This window comes from Balearica regulorum, chromosome 1, assembly GCF_011004875.1.
Source record: "Balearica regulorum gibbericeps isolate bBalReg1 chromosome 1, bBalReg1.pri, whole genome shotgun sequence".
Taxonomy (NCBI): domain Eukaryota; kingdom Metazoa; phylum Chordata; class Aves; order Gruiformes; family Gruidae; genus Balearica; species Balearica regulorum.
In genome coordinates, this window is record NC_046184.1 from 173,011,988 (window position 1) to 173,030,807 (window position 18,820).

At 36.2% G+C, this 18,820-nt stretch overlaps 1 protein-coding gene across 1 annotated transcript in view; it reads right to left on the reverse strand.

Moving 5' to 3' along the window:
* Positions 1–1,304: 1,304 nt before the first annotated feature.
* Positions 1,305–18,820, reverse strand: part of UCHL3 (ubiquitin C-terminal hydrolase L3) — a 45,867-nt gene continuing 28,351 nt past the window's right edge. Inside the window, exons 7-9 of the mRNA XM_075741681.1 lie at positions 5,374–5,449; positions 2,834–2,892; positions 1,305–1,534 (exon numbers count right to left, since the gene is read on the reverse strand). Of these exons, the coding sequence (XP_075597796.1) occupies positions 1,451–1,534; positions 2,834–2,892; positions 5,374–5,449 (219 nt within the window). The 3' untranslated portion in view covers positions 1,305–1,450. The remainder of the gene's footprint in view (positions 1,535–2,833; positions 2,893–5,373; positions 5,450–18,820) is intronic.

An 18,820-nucleotide genomic window follows, 5' to 3' on the forward strand; every position in this document is an offset into this window, starting at 1 on the left:
AGAAAACAGACTCTTCTTGTTAGTGGACTCTCCAGGTGACATGTTTTAGACAGACACTCCGACTTTTTCTTTAGAGTGCAAAAGATGCTCTTAAGTGATAAGACTCCCAGGTCTCTTTCTTTTCTATAAAGGAGGAAAACTCAGCCAAATTGCTTCTGGCATAACCCCATTCATTTCTCCTGCAATGACAATTGAGAGAGAATGAAAGCACCCTCTGAGACACAGAGGGTTCACTTTCCTTTGACAGCGGTCTTGATTGGAAGCAAACCGGAATTATTTCACTTCAAAGCAACAGAGTATTTTTCTAGAATGTCAAAACCACACACATTAACCAAAACTAACCTTCACAAGAATCCTAAAGCATAAGATTGCTTAGCCAAAAAAACCAAACCACCCCAACCCCCAATACGACCAAGTTGTTACTAATTCAAGTGTAGAAGTTGGTCAACAGTACCTTAAGGTCCAGTGAGTGGGGTGGGAAGGATGGCACAGGGGAAGGGTATCACATAGCATTCAGTAATGCCACCTGACAAACTTACAATAGTTACTCCTAAAGGGAAAAAAAAAAAAAAATGACCGTCATGGCTATCTTAAAATCTGTAGTCTGGTCCTGTTCTTGTTACACAAAACTTCATTACAGCAATCATTACTTTTCTATCATTTATTTCAGTTAGGTGAGATACTTCACATTGCTGTGTTCACTGGTGTGTTCCCTCCACAGTCCTACTGTTTGAACTAGCATTAATTACTAGTGTGGCTTTTCTGGGGCAAAAATCCATGTTGTTTTCCCACATATACAAATAGCAAACACTGGTTTAACTAAAGCTTTTTGACAATTTATTAACATTATTATGCTTGCGAAACAAAAGTAAGTTTTATGCAAAAGGTAAAGATTAACATAATTTTAAAATGTTAGTGCTCACCAAGTAAGAAGAAACAGTCCTTTTTCTGTCTTTTTTTCCCCCATATATTTATTTATAAATAATGCACTTTGTCTTTCGAGTCACCTGCAAAAGTTCTTATAATATTCTTGTATCACTATAATTAAAAGATGGAGATAGCCTCATATTTCAAAATTTTTATCCACTAACATACCACATCACTCAAAACATTATCTGTGAATGATACAAATGTTAATCCTGCTCTGAACTAACTCACCATTATTATGATGAAATATCACAGACAGTAATTTCCAAAACTTTTAAAGGGGTGGAAAGGAAAAAACCCACCACGTAGTAAGTCTTGCACAAAATGCATGCGTGTATATAATACCCAAAGTTGCTTTAGGAACAAGCAGGAAGATATCGCAAGGACAAATGCAAAGTTTATTCCATGTATGCTACAATTAATCAACATGTTAGGGAAGTATCAAAATTTGTATTATTAACATATGGCAACAGTTTTATTGTTACAATACATTGCAATAGATTAACCCCACTGGAAAAGGCTTTTAAGCTGCAGACAGTGCAATTGCATTAAATCTTAATTCTTCTGGGTCACGTTCCATGAATTTCTTGCAAACTTCTATTGCATCCTAGGGAAAAAAGTAAAAAAACAAACAAAAAAAACAAAACGAAAAACACTATAAATCATACTTATTTAAAAAACCACAACTGAAATATGAAGATATGCTTTATACGAACTATGCTCAAAATGGATTTTTCCATAAAGGATTACTAAATAGTGTGACATATCTATGTTAACTGTATTTCTGATCTGAGTTACCACTATTCAAGACTATTTACAGTGCTCATAAGGCAACATAAGAGCGCAAAAGTTGTATGTAGAACCTTAGCAACAATGAATTTGTGACTGAATACTACTTTGTGCAACAGATGTGTTGCTTGTGTGACTTTCTAAATGCATCTCTGAAGTTTGCCTTTACTAGTACTGCTGTATTCAGAAATTTTTCCTTTGTCTCAAGATGACTAAGCTGTGTGGGGTAAGTGAAAGATTACAAGTAATTCCTTCATCTAGCTTCAGGGAGCAATCTGGAGAACACATGTTATCAGTAAAACAGAAAAAAGCCACATATGAAAAAAGGAAAGCTTTATCCAACTTCTCCCCCTGCCCAAACAAGCACAAATTGTATGCAGTCTTTACAGACATTAGTCTATGCTACTAAAGCATAAAAGGTTTTTGTCTGGTTGGGTTTTAGTTTCTCTGGTTTCCTCCATTTGTAAAGCTAATCCAGTCTGGATACCATAAAAGTCAGATCTATGTATTGCTCTCTCTCAGCTTTAACTTCACACCATTCTGTGGGGATAAGAGTTTATCCTCTCAATTCAGTGTATTCCTTTCCAATTCATTTCTCAGCTCAAACAGTCCTGACACAAAGCAGCACCCAAAACAAGCCACAGAACTGGAGAAGAATGATATGCAGCAAGTGTCAGAAAGGAAATGAACTTCTGTCTAGCATGGCACCTATCAAACTATAACTAAACCAAAGGAAAGAGAATGAAAAATTATCCCAAGTTTTCAATCCAATGACTTCATCTCATATACAATTTGAAAGGAGCGGAGGTATATGAAAATCTCAGCACAGAAGAAAAGTCAGTCTGATCTTCTGTTATCGTCAACCCTTCTGACATTTCTTGTTATCATGTTATGATATTCTGTCATCAAGATTCACAATACGAGCGTTCTGAAATACCAGTTTTAAAACTGAGTAAACCTAATTTTGTCCGACCATCCCACTCACCCTATTCCTCATCCAGCCATAAATACAGCAAGACTTTTGTATACATATTTTTACAAATATTTTTTTATAGATTTTATGGAAATATAGCAAGAATTTTGTATAACACCATTTAAGAAGGTTTTCTGTTCCTACCTCTAAAAAAGAATCGTCACTAGTTTCCCCATGGTTTATTGGAAATGGCTTGCGCCCATCTGTAGAAACACAAAGCAGGATTGAACACCACATTTATAATAGTGGAAAAGCTTCATTTTTCCAGTTAAAACTATATAAATGGATTTTTTTTCTCTTCACTTACAAAAATACTACCTCATTTTTCATAAACGAATCACACATGCAGCTAGCTATTCCCTGGTCTCTCCTCTACTACTGACTGCTTCAACAGCTATCATTATGTACAGTCTGTTACATTAAAAAAAAAAAAGAATCCAATGAAAACAATGAAATGCTTTTTAATATTTTATTTGAACACTTTAAGGCTACAAGTTGCGATTGCTTTAGTGCTGGTATAGTACATCAGTTTTTCAAGTAGAGAAGAACAATTTCAACTACACTTAATGGATTTACTCAGACAGACAGCTGTACATCTGTGGTCTCTGACAGCTGCGATCAGGGACTCCACGACAGAACAGAATACCAAACCCACCAGTTTAAAGAGTCTGGCATAACTGAAATGTTACTCTCATCGAAAATAAATAAGCAAACAAACCAAATAACTTTAAGCATTGAGTACTTTCATAGCATTTAAAAATGGCTGCTATAGCTATTTTTTTCTTCCCATTTGCAATATAATAATGCTATCATTCTCAGCATTTTAAAAAATAATTTCATTCATAGAAATATGTTTCAGGTTACTTGTGAAGAGTTAACAGTATGAGAACATATGTCAGGATATCCTAAGTATTTGCTAGGCCAAATTCCCTTTTGGCTCTGCCCTCCCTTTTGAAGACTTTTCCCTCCCTAAAGATTCCATCGAAGTTGACAATACTTCCAAACTACATTTTCTACTAAAAATAGATTCGACGTTAAGCGAACTTTTGGATTTACATGAGCAAGAGGTTGTTCATTATTGTAACAACCACGATTGAAGATATAACAATGCAAAAACCTCAGAAGGTGCCAGTGAAACAGAACTGAACAGTACTGCAAGCTAAGTTTGATTCAATTTTTTTATTTTTTTTTTACATACATCTTGGCAGAACAGCATTTTAATTCCATGTGCCTATAAATAACTTGTTTTCTATGGCAAAAACATCATAAGCATTTAATATCCATGTGCAGGCATTTTCTGCCTGCCAAAGCCCACATGCTGGCCACCATGACTGAAGCCAGGGAATCAATTGAAAAACCTTCTCCCATCTTCCTACTTTTAAGTATTTTTTGCTTTCTTCCGCTGGTACAGAGAGAAGTTATTTTAAGAACAAAGGAAAGAGTAGTATTGGCATTCCATTCCACTATACAGTGGAGCTAAATGCCTCTTTCTTTTTTTATTTTAAATTTAAGAAAGAATTCAAGTGGGTTTTATCTTGCATCATACTTATGGAAAATAGCTAAACATAGTAATCATGGTCTGTGGTGTGCTTTTTAAATGCGCAATTAAAAGGTAACACGGCAATAGTAGCACACAACTAAAAGAAGAGTGAGCCATCCATCATGCCTTTAAATTTAGAGTCATTAAATATTTATATTGCATCCTACAGTAGTTGCCTCACTATTTGATCTAGTTCACTGACAGACATACAGTATCATTAAAAATACAGATATGCGTGCCTATTGTTCATGACTTACCACTGATAACAGTCCTTAGATCACCTTAACATAAGCACTTCTTATATAGCGCTTATGCCCCAGGTTATGCTTAGTTGTCACCTGTTAAAGGCATTGCTTAATTACATGTTGATTTTCAAAAGATGAAAATGTTCTCACCATAAAATACTGCAAAAATGTTAGGAAAGACCAGTGACTTGCAGTTTTTAAATCCTGATCTACTTGCTAGTTTTCTGAAGCACCTGCAGCAAAACCTAGTTGCCCAGCAACATGTTTAAGATTGGAGTCATTAGAGACTATCTGAGCAGAACTTGGTGCTACACAATCTGAAGAGGGAAAAAAAATAGCTGTAGTTCAGAAAATAGAGATGACTGTTTTACAGTTAACTGTCCCTTGACCACAAAAAGGTAGAAGAAAAAATAACTAGCCTATAACAAATGAGTTGCAGAATATTAGTATCTGCTAGTATCCTGACTACATAATTTCAGTTTAAACTGTATCACACTATTTAATAATATAGCTAACACTTCTAAAGTGGAAAATAGTTCATTTATTAATTCCACAAGCAATTCAAGGACATAACAGTACTTTCCCCTCTGAAATTTTCATTGTTCATCAATTCTTTCTTGCTTCCTGTCCTTGTAAATCATAAAGGAAGTTTAGAGGCAGTCTAGTATTCTGTACCATTTTATCTTAATAGAAGGTAGTTGAGGGAAGGAGAATTAAAAAAAAAAAAGGGAAGAAGGCTGCAATTGTTTGACAGACATCCCCCCCAGACCTTATGATGCAGTTGAAAACAATCTAAGCCCTACATTACATCAAGTAATTTCTCTCAAACTTTTATAGTTAACGTTATTACTTCTATTTGTTGCAAACAAATGGAGAGAGTGGATAAAAAGCATTCTTACCCAATTCATAGAGGTGACCACCTACATTAACTAATGCAATAAAGTGAAGATCTACTTTTTCATCTATACTTGGTGCCTGCAAGACAAAACAAAACAAAAAGAAATCGTGTTCACTAAAACACTTATCACAATATAATTAATGAGAACATATCATCATAATATGCAAAACACCTGGCCAAGGGAAATCACAAGTGAGAAGCACATTCTGGATCTATACAGAATGGCAGAAGTCACACTGCAGAACATTTTGGTATACAAAGAAGCTTTCTGCAATGTACAGATTGGTAAGAATCGTTTCAGTAAATTATATGGAAGTACTTCCAATCATAGCTCTTCATAAAAGCTTTATTTTTCATTACTGAGTTAGAGGTAGTATCAGCTCAAATACATTAACATTAAAAATAGATATTCATATGAATAGCAACTCCTTCACTAACCCTTGTCCCATAACAAAGTGATGCAGGGCTGAACTCTGAACCTGTCGTATTTTAAAACCAAAAATATTCACTTGGTCAAAGTAATTTTTTCCTTTTAAGCCACGCATAGTACAGTTAACCTGTTCCCTCTTCACAGGCAGTGGAAAGAAACAGTTCACCCATCTCAGGTGGGGAGGAAGGAAAATAACTGGAGGTGCCCAGACTGCAATTTCAAAGTGGCATCAAACCAAGAAAAGGATTGAAGTGCAGTGACAGCATCAAGTGATATGACATAAAAAGTGGTTACAGCTGGTAAAGATTTATCTTGCTCAGTTCTGTGTTGCCAACTACAGCAAGCAAAAGATATTTCAGAAGAAAACAGGGGATGCAGAGCATGGTACTCTGCCAGCACACATTCCAATCATCCACTAAGCAGTGGGTTTTGAACTTCGGAGCCAAAAGGTGCATCATCACTGTTGTGTTCAATAGCAATTGATGGTCTTATGTCCTCATCAATCTGTCCAGTCCGCGTCTGAGCCTCAATCCACAATTTAAGAAGATATTGCGTAAGGGAATGGGGAAAAGCACTTCAGTTTTTCCTAAATTAGCAAGAATCTGACTTCTGTGAAAATATATTTCATGCAATTTTCTTCCATTTTGTAATTACTGTTAGCCTTACGTGAAGTTCTTGAAACACCCCAAAAATCCAAGAATTTGCCAGAAACAGATTAGAGCATAAAACAAGCTGTAGAACCTTACAGTCGCATCCTGTTTTCAAGACTGGGTTAAAAGTTTCCTTCTTCCTGATGGTCATGAAAAAAGACTTTAAAAGATGATTTAAATTGAAGAAATGTAGCAAACAACCAGAATAATAAAGCAAAGGACTAGAAGTCAGCATAAGTCCTTCAATACATCGAGAATGCCAAAGAACACAGCATTACAGGGGAACTGCCAACAGCTTACAGAAATTCTAGGTAGCAAGCTCAAAAATGAGAGAGAGAAAAATAAAACAAAAAGCCACACAACCTCCCCTCACCCTCATTTGAGATTCATCTCCATGACCAGTTAAAGTATGAAAGGCATGAATAACCTGTTTCATCTGTTTCAGAGGGCCTAGAATGGAGAAAGAGCACATCTGCTGCTGAAGATGAGGCAGCTATCAGAGGGACGTAAGGACTTTTCCACCAGTCTTTTTTCCCTATGGCATAAGTGAATTGCCTTTGAGAATTTTGCTTTACACAAGGCCAAACAGAGCCAAGGCTTAGGAAACAAAACCCAAAAGAAACAAACAAACTCCCCCTCAAAAAAAAAAAACCCAAAACCAAATCCCAAGCAAAACAAGCAGCCTCTAGAGTTTGGCTACCCCAATTGTAAACTTCTGAGGACCACAGGTTTACCATAACTTCCTGAAAACCAGTAGCTGACAAGCAACGGGAATAACGATGTGCCATCGATCACCCAACAGTTTAGAGGCATCTAAACTGTGCTGCTACAAAAGTGTGCAGGCAGGCAAGGCTGAGAGTCCTTGCCAAATCCCACACTGCCACCTCATCCCCATGTAGAGACAGAACTTCATGGCTGTTCACTTACCAATTAAAGCTACCAACTGGGAAATCTGGGCTTAAGGAATTTCACGGTTAAGGGAAAGACTACTGCCAGTTAGTCGCACTTTAGGAAGGAAAGCATTTAAAACCTTGCATCTGAACATGTGCTACCTGGGCTCAAATTGACATTAACAAGAAGAGCTCAAAGTATCACTATTTCAGAGGACTTTGAGATGTTCAAGATTTGCTTTTGATCACATTTAGAACAAAAAACAGTGCTCCTTTTGACCATTTTGAGGGTTGTGTTCTTTGCCAGCTTCTAATAAACACCTTTTCTATAGAGGGACACTTGTCATGCTTGGAATGCTGAGCTAGAAGATGGATAGGGAAGCCATCAAAAAAGCATAATTAACTTTTCATCGAGTTTACTTGAAGACAGCGCTGCTCCTATAGAATCCTGCTGAGATTTTGTACATGCCTAATCTAAATAATGTGCTGCCATTAAGCGCTATTGCCACAACCCGTGAGAAACGTTGGTTTTACATTAATTCTACAACCTCATAGAAAGAATGTAAGTGCCACACCATTATTAAAGTTTCTACCACGTTTTCTAATGTAGACAGTCTCCTTCCTTTGTGATTTCTCTTCATCTAATGTAGATAGTAGTAAATTTACTACCAAGTAGATTTATTACATTTCTTGAAAAATTAGGATTTCAATCATTTTTGACAGGCAATCATTTGTATAGTCATAAACACAGAGAAACAACAGGATCTGAGTAGTCAAGATCACCTAAAACTTTCTATTATAAAAATCTGTTGCTTATGCCTTAGGCAAACAAGTAATTGGATTAAACTCTCCCAATGTGATGAATCTGATTCAAAATCCCCCCACCCCACCTTAGGGACAAAAAAAAAGACGTCTGTTGTATATGCGTGCATACATGTGCACACACAGACACACACACAAAAAGAAGCCCAGTCAGGCCAATTTCTACTTCACTGGGAAGCTCTAGAAATTCTAACTCTTGAACCAGAAGATTTTAAATTTCAAAGGAATGGAAAGAAGAAGGAATGTCAGCTTCAGGGAGATGTCTTTTGTGGTCTCCTTGAAAAGCTACACCTTTGGCCAAGTTTTCAGCTTTTGATGAACAATCTGTGTGAATGATTAAAAGAACAAGAGAACCTAGTTCTAAGGAGGCTGCCTGCATATTCATCACTAGGGAAAGTTTTCAGAGCAATTACAGAGGATTTTCTCTTGATTACTCTTCTTGTCAAAGACCACTGTAACATCAACATCAGTCAAAAGTGTTGGGATGACCTGTTCCTTAGATTATTTTTTTCCCCCACTTAGAAGCCCACTCAGTGTGCAAAAGGAGACAGCAAATTCAAATGACTTTATGAATGAACCACAAAGAAGGAGAAAGACACAAGAGTCTAAACAAGATGACTGTCTAACCACGATTTGGAACTAACCTCTGGGACTCAAGATTGATTTTTCAAGTTTTCCAAAGAGTTGTAGCATTCAGTGAAAGAAAATTTGTATTTCTTTCACATCCAGAAAAGACAAAAAGACGACGAATATCAGTATCTTGGGTCACTTAGCATAAGCTTATGCTATGGTTTCAACCTTAGTATAAGAAATAAGTTTCGGTAGCATGGGTTAGTGGAAATCACTTTTCCAATTTATCTCTTCAAAAGAAAACAAAAAAAACAACCCCAACAACAGAAAAATAATGACCAGTGGACTTGAAACTGATTTGAAGAGGAAAAACGCAGTAAGTTCAGCACTCAAAGTGATGGCTCTGAGAACATCTTCTCAGCTGTAATTTGTTCTCAAGGTATTGAGATAATGCTCAATGATAATATAGCATGTCTTCATGAATACCCAGTGTCATATACAAAAGTGACAGTCAAGGTTGTCGTGCCCTCTAACCTTGGATACCACATTAAAAGCACCTAGATAGAATCATAGAATCATTTAGGTTGGAAAAGACCTTTAAGATCATTGAGTCCTGATTTTTCAGAGGATTTGACTGCCTTCTCTGCTAACGTAGACATTCAAATTAAATAATAAACAATTGCTGACTGCAATAATAAACAGCTGACTGCTGTGAGAAGTCAATTTTAATTGACTTCTCTCAGTCCGACACCCATTAGTTCGTGTTATTGAAACAGCACCTCTACATTTCTTCTATGCTTCACTAGCAGATTTCCAATCAGTAATTTTTAAAATAGCACTTCTGAAAGTTTTTATTGTACACACGGTAACCCTTACGACTCCCTCTTGTTGTACTGAGAAATTCCTTGATTATACTTTTCAGCACTGCATGCTGCCCTCTCCTCATGAACTACAGTCTTCTTTGTTGCACTAGCCTTCAGAAACTCAGTCGTACACCCCTATATCACTGTTTGCCCAATCATATCAGCTAGTCTAATAAAGTATATTTCATCACCTACACAATTTATCTTGCTAATGCACTTAGGCCATTATCCCAATCTAAAAGTCAGTACTCAAATTTCATGCCTTTGAAATCTTTTGATCTTCAAGTGTTGCTAACTTAGAACAAAACTGTTCATCAAATTTGATGTGCAATTGGTTTCTTTTCCCCGAAACTGCACTTCTAGGAGAAACACACAATTGGGGGAGGGGAAAAAAAAAAGTCTCTGTCTCATGGACATACTGAACAAGTCCTTACCTTATCCTGCTTTAAATTTATTAAATGCATTATAAAAACAGGTTCAATGTTACATGACAGATTTCAGGCAACTCCTTCCAACTAAAATTGTATTTTTATTATTTCCTTACACTTGCTCTTGAGAGAATGGAGTGAAGCAAGAAGTCTCACAAACCAGTTTAGTAAATGCTTTTGCATTACAGGTAGTGACTGGGAAAGAAAATAAAACACCACTTGTGTTAAGTCAAGAGATTGGCATCAAGAGTCTATCAGGTTCTGGAATGAGAGCGGTAAAGACTGATAAAGAAGAGACAATGTTGCAGAACCTTGAGGAATAAAAAAGTTTCAGATGCATCCAACTGAAAGATCATGACAGCAGTACCTGAAGTCTAAGAGAAGAAAAAAAAAAAACAAACCAAAAACTTAGGGGTTTAACCATACAATTTCAGTCACAAGGAGTCACAAGAAATCAAAGAAAAACATATTAAAAATGAAGTTACACAACAGAACATTAGGTATGGTTTGGATTCAGTAAATTTTGAAGTAAAGGGGAAAAAGTGATGCAATTGCTATTGGGTAGATTAGGCGCCTGTAATTTCCATTTCGAAGCATGGAACATGCTTGGGCAAACGTACTGTGTAGGCCTGTAAAAAGCATTTGAATCCTGGTTAAAATACTGCAATTAAAACAAAGACCACTGGAATGATGATCACAAGTTTCAGCAAGATAATTTCTGCCTCATTCTCACAGAACAGTGACATCTGTATTCATGTTCAATATCCTGCAGGGTGTTTACGGTATTTGAAATGCTCTGGAGTTTCATAGTTGAACATATATAGCTAGTTTAGATTAAGGTATCCCTTGTCCAGAAAAATGAAGAAGAATTTCTATAAGAAAGATGCTGAGGCACTATCTAGAGTGCTGACCCAAGAACAGACAAGAAGTTCCTTTGTTAAGCACTGCCTTATGTATTTTTTTACCATGCTGTCATGGTAGAGAAGCTGTCTCAAGCTTATTAACAATATGTCCCCAACTATAGCTAGAACATGCACACGTCAGGTGAGGTGCAATTCCAAGCTGTAGGACAGCAGCATCTGATTTTGAACAGGAGAATGTTGAGCAAAAAAGTGAAATTCAGAGACAGGCTCTATCAATGACCAGAGTATCTGGATAAAGAATGTTTATACAAACAACAAGTCTCCCTTTAGATCCACAAACAAGAGGGATTATTCAGCAGTATGCTGCTCTAAATAGGTATTTCTTGCTTTTTTTAAAGAACGAGAACTTTAGTCTGACACAGAAAGTAAATGGAAGAAAAAAAAAAAAGAACATGTTTTCCAACTTGAGAAGTGTAGGAAAGAAAAAAAGAATTAGGAGATTAGTTTGATATATAAAAGGCAGCAAAATGATCCTAAGGCAAAGAGAGACACTAAACTGAAAGAACAGATGAGCTGGAAGAATAAGAGAATCGTTACAAGGGTCGAAGAAAAGTCAACATGACTAATGAAGCATGTTGTTACCTATAGCTTAAAAATTTGCCACATCTGCTGCAATTTATCAGGTTTGCATAGAACATTTCAGGACAATATTTTCAATTATTTTTTTCTATTATATGTTCTTAACTCATCTGGAGTTTCCTTATCTAAAAAGTCAAGGAAAACTTTCAAGTAGGGAAAGTGGTTTTATTTAAGGAGCACAAATACAGTCTCCCATCATTAAGACTTTTGCTCTTAATTTTGAAACAATCTATTTTCTGTCAATGTTTAAGTAGTAGAAATGTACTTACAACTACAAGAAAGTTCAACTGTATTTTAAACACAATATACAGGATGTTTCCTTCCCTCCCTTAAATTTAAGTGCATAGGTTTCTTAACAAAAGCAATACTAGAACATTTTCATACAATGCTGAGACTAATTCAGCCTCTTTCTACATCTAGCAGAATGATCAGAGCTACACTTATTGAAGGGCATTGACAGGACAAAACTTAAAGAACAAGGTAGTATTTATTATCAAGGCAACTGAGGCAGCTTCAATCCCCAAATGCTGTTTTTTTGCATATTAAACTAATTTACATATAGTTTGCATGTTCTTGAATCTTCTTGGAAAGGTATGTTATACAAAAGTGTACAGACAAGAACAGCATTTTAGTGATCAATAAATAATAGACTAAATCATATTCAGTGATAAGTCTTTGCATGTAGGACTCAATTTATTTTCTTTAATTTTAATCTGTCAGATGGAGACAGTCAGGATCTCAGTAGAGTTAATGAGTAAAATTTTAAAACTATTTTTAGTGGCAAGCTTCTGTTTTGCCAGATACAGTTGTGTTGAAGGCCACATTTTTTGAATGAAGTTTTTGAACATTTTCAAAGCAAATGCTCACTGCTAATGGATGAGAAGTTGGTTTTAGAAATTTTCTGAAGTAAACAAGATTCTCAACTTGCCAACAGCAGTTTTCTAGTATAATCACAACAGATTACAATGTAATGTCCATCCTTGGATAAGTCATGGTTTATTTAGTGTTGAAGTAAACTCATGGTCAATTAATGTTTTTGTTCTAGGCAGGCACACTCAAGCTCAAGTCTTCCTCAGTAAGTCTTTTGTTAACAACAAGCTTATATAGGTCAAATTCATACAAGATCCCAGTTTCAAATTACAGAAATATGATGTAGAATTTTCCAAGTTTTCCTAAACAAACAAAAAAGTCCCCAGGTAAAATGTCAAAGGTTTGCCAATGTTAATAGCATAAATGTTAAAAGGGGGGAGGAAGCATGAATTGGGGAGAATATAACTCTGTGCTTAACTCCATGCCTCCTCAAATCCCAAGGTATTTAACTCGCTCCAAATGCAAACATCAAGAATGTTCCGTAGTTCTGAAGATTACAAGAGAGTTAGATATTTAAAAACAGCAGTTATTATTCACATAAAGAGAAAGGAGTCTGGAAAAAGGTCTCATTTTGAGATTCTTATCAGGATAAGAATATAAAGTTGTAAAGAAATGGAAGCATTCTGACACTAATTTTTAATAGCAATAATACATTAAGAAGGATTTCCACATCTGGAAAGACAGATCTGTGTGAAAAAGAAAATATTTGGACCAGAGTCAGAATACTTATTTCACCTCAGTAAAAAATCCACATACCTCAAATAAGAATTTCTAGTAACATAGATGAAACATGGTCATTACCAAAGAATGATAGAAACAAAATCACTGTCCCAATTTTGCTTTTAAGATCATTCACTTCTACATATTAAGATTTTTTTCATGTGTACTAAAAGCGTGATCATTCCTTAAAAGCAAGATGAAATGCCACTAAACCATTCTTTCAGTTTAGTGTTTCTGATGGTGGTCATAGCACAGGTTAGAAATACTAGCTATTCTGTGCATGTAATTTTTTTCTACATTTTCAAGATATGTTTGTGCCCTGTGAGTGAAGAAGGAAAAAAGTGTAAGTATGGTATTTGATGACAAGCTTTTACGTATTAGAATGTCTTCACCTTCAATGAGAATGTCTACAAACAGGATAAAGAAACAGATGTCAAGTGCGAAAGGAAGCCAGCCCCTTAGGATTACTGGAAACATTTCATCTTTACTGAAATACCCAGGGACCATTAAGCAAGACTTGGAATGAAAGAGAAGGAGACTAGGTTAAGGATATGAGAACATAAACCAGGTCTCAAACACAGAAGAAATAATATAATGTGACAAAGAATTAGAAACCCCTTGGTTTAGCACATCCAAATGAAAGATCGTGAAGATGAGGTGAAAAGAAGAGGCTGGATGTGGAGCCTATGGCAAAAACAAAAGCCACTTTGTGAAGGGCAAACTTCATCTATGCTTTGGAAATGATTTCACATGTGTATTGAATCAAAAATACCTGGACAGCAAAGCATGGAGTGATGTACTTTAGCTGTCCGACATGGGAGGAAAAAAAAAAGAAAAAATAAAAACACAAAAAAAGGAAGAAAGAAATCCTAAGAATGGTTGAGAAAAGGCCCCAACAAAAAATGATGCCTTGAAGACTGGAGTTACATGGCAGAAGGCCAGTCATGTCAGAGTAAGAAAAGACTGAAGATGGACTACACTTACAACAGAATGAAGCCCAACAGATGGAAGGCGTATCAAGGGCCGCCAACGACGAAGACGGATTGACGGACTGGTAGCCTTTGCAGGACCTACATGATTACGTTTGGCCCAGGAGAGGGATGCAGAGTGACACAATGGTGAAGCCTTCGTTCTGCTGTGGCTAACCTGAGGCTGCGATGAGGATGGTGGTGAAGACAGCGAGGACGATGACGACTACATAAACATTAAAAAAGAACATACTTAGCCCACTTAAACTTGAAGTAACATACCTAAAAAGGCAACTGCAAAGATGTTCACTATTTATTATACTGTCCTTTAACTGATCAAATCTACACAGGTAATAATCAAGAACACGTTGAGTTTGAATGAGAAGACAAAAGAACAATGAAAATAAGCAAAGACAAGGTCCAAATTTGAAGTTTATCACCAGATAAGCTAGAGGTTATTCACACCCAGTGAACTTCATAATATGAACACAAGTTAACTGACTCATTCAAGAGACAGACTGTTGGAAAGTGAGGAGTGAGAGGATTTAAGTATTGTCTCATGGAAGAAATTGCTGAGAACAGAAAGTGATCAGTTTTGTCTACAGCTACAAAAACTGTAAGCAACAGTTCTTTGGTAATTTGGGAAAGCTAGGTTGTGCTACTCTGGGATTTAAAATTAATCAAGTAACTACTGTAACAGAACCCAGAGGTTTTTTTTACTGTTCCATGTCTAACATAAAAGGAAAGCAAAGAAAAAGGGAAGCTTACCGTGGTGAGGTATGCAACTTCCTAAGTTTTTCACCTATTCTTCTAAAATAGCAGGCCAGTGGCAGTATTGCCATTAACACTCAGGATCCCTTTAGTATCCGTGGAAGCAGTAGGACTATGTTAAACCATTCAAATTGTTACTATTAGAAGAAAGACCACAGAAGTATTAAAAATGACTCTCAGCTGCAACTGACAAAGTTACAGTAAATATATTAAGACCAGAAAGGACCATTGTGATGATTTAGTTTTGATCTTCTGTCCCACACAGGCCACAGGACCAATCAAGTTCATGTTTTGTTTGGATCAGAACATGTTCACAAAACAATACCAAACTGTGAAGCTTAATAATTGTTTTTACTACTGAAATAAATCAGAACAAGTTATATATAGCTACAGAGACAGTAAGTAACATTTTCAGATGGTTTACTAAATACATTAGTGCTTAATGAAAAGGCCACCTTTCTTCTCCCATTTATTGACGATATGAACATGGAATAATGGATTACATTAGTTCATGTGGCCATGACGTCAAACCGGGGGCTCACCTTCAGCTTACATCCACCGTTACTTTTCCCTCTCAGCTCATATAAAAATCTCCAATGTCATCTTCAGTCTTTCAGAGAATCCCTCACCTTCTGCCAGGAAATAAAGTTTATCTTTTGTGCTAATTACATAGCTTTTATTTGGCCTCAGAAAAATACTCTTCTGTCTGAAGCTAACCTAAAGGACAATCCAGATTGTCCTGTGTTGATGTCTTGTGCTTTACTCTCTCTTGATTTTACACTGCCTGTAGTTTTTGAGGTGTATTTTTATGTTGTCTTCCACGTCACTGATAGAAATTTTTTTAACATTACAGGTCTTAGAACCAAACCGTGCAGAGTCCCACTAGCAAACAAAACTTACTCATCGATAATACCCCACTTAGCTGCACTGAGACTTGCCAGCTGCTTGTGAATCCATTAAAGTTTTGCAAGCAGAATAGAAACTGCAGTTCCTTAAGATACGTCCCAAATTATGCACTCAATGGAACAATTCTAGTAGACTTCAAAACCTGAGCATTGGATAGCTTCTCTGAAAAAAAATGATATTAACTCTTTTTCATCAATGCATAAGTGCCATTCAAAACCATTTACTTTCTTTGTATTATTTTTGAAGCAATTATTCTTCTTTCCCATTGAATTTTATTTTTTTTCCTTTTCCTACCAAGAGTGGGACAATGAATTGGTTCTTTCTGCTCCCATATTGCTGACCTTAAAGAACAAAGACAGGGATAGGATTTCTTCATGAAGAAAAAGCATCAAGTACAGTAGAAACTGTAGAGTTCAGAGATAAGCATGGAGTGTTAATCAAGTCTCATAACTGATCCAGAGAATAGAGTTTTCCACAGTTTTGTCACAAATGTTTGTGGTTGGTTTTTTTAATTAACTTCTGTTTTTCAAGCATTCTGATGCACCCCTAGATCTCAGCCGCTCCACACAAGAGGACAAAACCAGAAAACCTCCAGCCCAAAAAATGTAACTGTATGAAGAAAGAGGAATTTAGCAACGACAATACTTCTACGAGTCAGAGAAGCTTACAGGAGTTTAATGGCTATTATAGTTTATCTGTACTAAACAAATTCTTCCTTGAAGAACTGATTTTAAATGAGACATTTTACATTTAGATAATATATCAGATATCTTTAAAAACAATTTATTCTCAGCTTGCCTAAAACAATTCTAAAAGACAACTGATAAAACACTGCTCCTAGATGTCCTCACAGTCCACAGACCTCCTTAGGGAGGGAGGAGCCTGTAAGATTAGAACCTGCTGTGGGGCAGAAATTTAAGAGCTTTGCTGACTAGACAGTTCACGATAAAAGGCAAGACACATTACAGAATGTTTTACAATTTTGTAAGCTGCTGCTATCAAAACAGACAAGATTGTTTGTCTTCCTGGAATCTGCAATATAGTAACTGTTTACTTAGAAATAGTTAAAAAAAAACCCAACAAACTGAAAAACTTGTTGAGAGTAGGAATTTACTCTGGCTTCGATACATTCCATTGACTGGAAGCTGTTACACTGTATACTTTTGCTCTGGAAAAAACCCTCTATCTTTTAACACTCCTAGAGTAATTACTATGAAATCATTAATAAGACTTTGAACAATACCAAATTTAAGAGTTGTTTAACAGTACAGGGATGGCCAGAATGTTGAAAGACGTTATAAAGCCTATTTTACTGTTGTTACCATTTTTACAATTCCTCACTTTTACCATTCTTAATAATTGCACTTATTTCTTTGTTTTCTGGCTAATATTGCTAAAATAATGAGAATATATTAAAAACACCCCTCGCCTGAATGTAATAAGACCAGAAAAGACTTTTAAGTTCTCAAAACTGAATTTATAACCTGGAATGCAGTTTAAGGCATTAATATTTCAAGCTCAGTATTTGTCTTCATTTTAAATTCCACTCACTGAATTTTTTCATCCTTTATTTCCTGTACTAATGGGTCCCATAGTGAGATCAACTGAGATAAAGAAAAACTTCCTCCCCACTGAAAATATACTTTTGCATTTGTAAGAGTGAAATTTTGACACAGAGTGTATAGGAATTTTGGAAAAGCAAAGGTAATACTGGATTATGTCTAATTAACAAGGCTGCAATAGCCATAAACTTCCATGTATTTCTTTAATAATAAGTACAGATTAAGCTGTGTCAACTGAAGTTGTTTGCAACTGAATATAAAAAATAGAATTACATGTCAATATTAATACGAAATTAATGTTAAATACACATCTCCAAATAAAGGATACAAAATCATACATTTCACATTTAATTTAAAATGAGCAAGACAAATCATAACTTGAGAAATTCTATTCAAACAAGACTTATTAACAGCTAGAAACTGCAAAGAAGAGAGAATTAGACTAACTTCACAAGGTGAAAAGATCACAGGCGCATATTTCTGTACTGAAAATTATAGCAGGTCAAATATCTGAAGTGGCAAAATAAAACCCCTGAAATAGAATTGAATGTTATTATCATATAAACTAGTAAGTACATTAGGCTTATGGTTTGTAACGCAAAAAATATATTATAAGCTAGTTAAAAGCTTCATGGAATAGATCCAAAAAAACCACCAAGAACACTCGACACGTTCAGGCAATTATCGTCTGCCCCAATCCAAAACTTGTTCCTATATATAGCTGTTAGTAAAGCCCAGAGCCATTTAAATCTAAGAGCTAAAGGAAACGCCTATAAAGTTTGTCAGGCACCAAGAGCTGTGCTTTTGCACATACCTAAAAGTGCAGAGGTTTGATAGCATTGACGCCCAAACCTGTCAGGTTCTAGAAACAGGGATGTGTCTGCTCATCTTGTTTGGGGAACCCAATCCAGCAAAGTGTCTCATCCCACATCTAACGCATTGAAGACCTGACAGGACAAAGCTGCATCTGGTATTGCATGACGATTTCTAAGAAGAAATATTTATTACTGATTAATTTGCTAGATGAATTTTTGTAACCACTATCTGGAAGCTCAGGTTCAGGGCATCCTCTCAGCGGAAAGTTCAAGCCCATGCCACCTTCCTCTAAGGGGCTTCCCTGTCTATCAGCTGACAAATTACAGGGGGACCAGGGCCGCCGCCTTTCCTCCATTTTGAGGTTGTGTCACTGAGTAGAAAGAAATGCTAATTGCACTGGGACAGAGATGAAACGAGCTTTAACTGCATACCAACATCACTGGAAACTTGGGAAGCAGAAGGAGATATAATACTTATAGTCCTGGTCTTTGTTTCATATGCACAACTCTGGCATCAGAGGCCCTGCCACATGTTCTGCATCTGCTCAGTTGAGTCGGTCCATGAGCGTGCAGTAACTCCTCCCAACAGTTTGTGGCCTCCTTACACAGTTCCCGTACAGTAAGCCCTGTAGTAGAGATGGGGGAAGGTTGAAGTGACAATAAAAAGTGCAACTTTTCCAG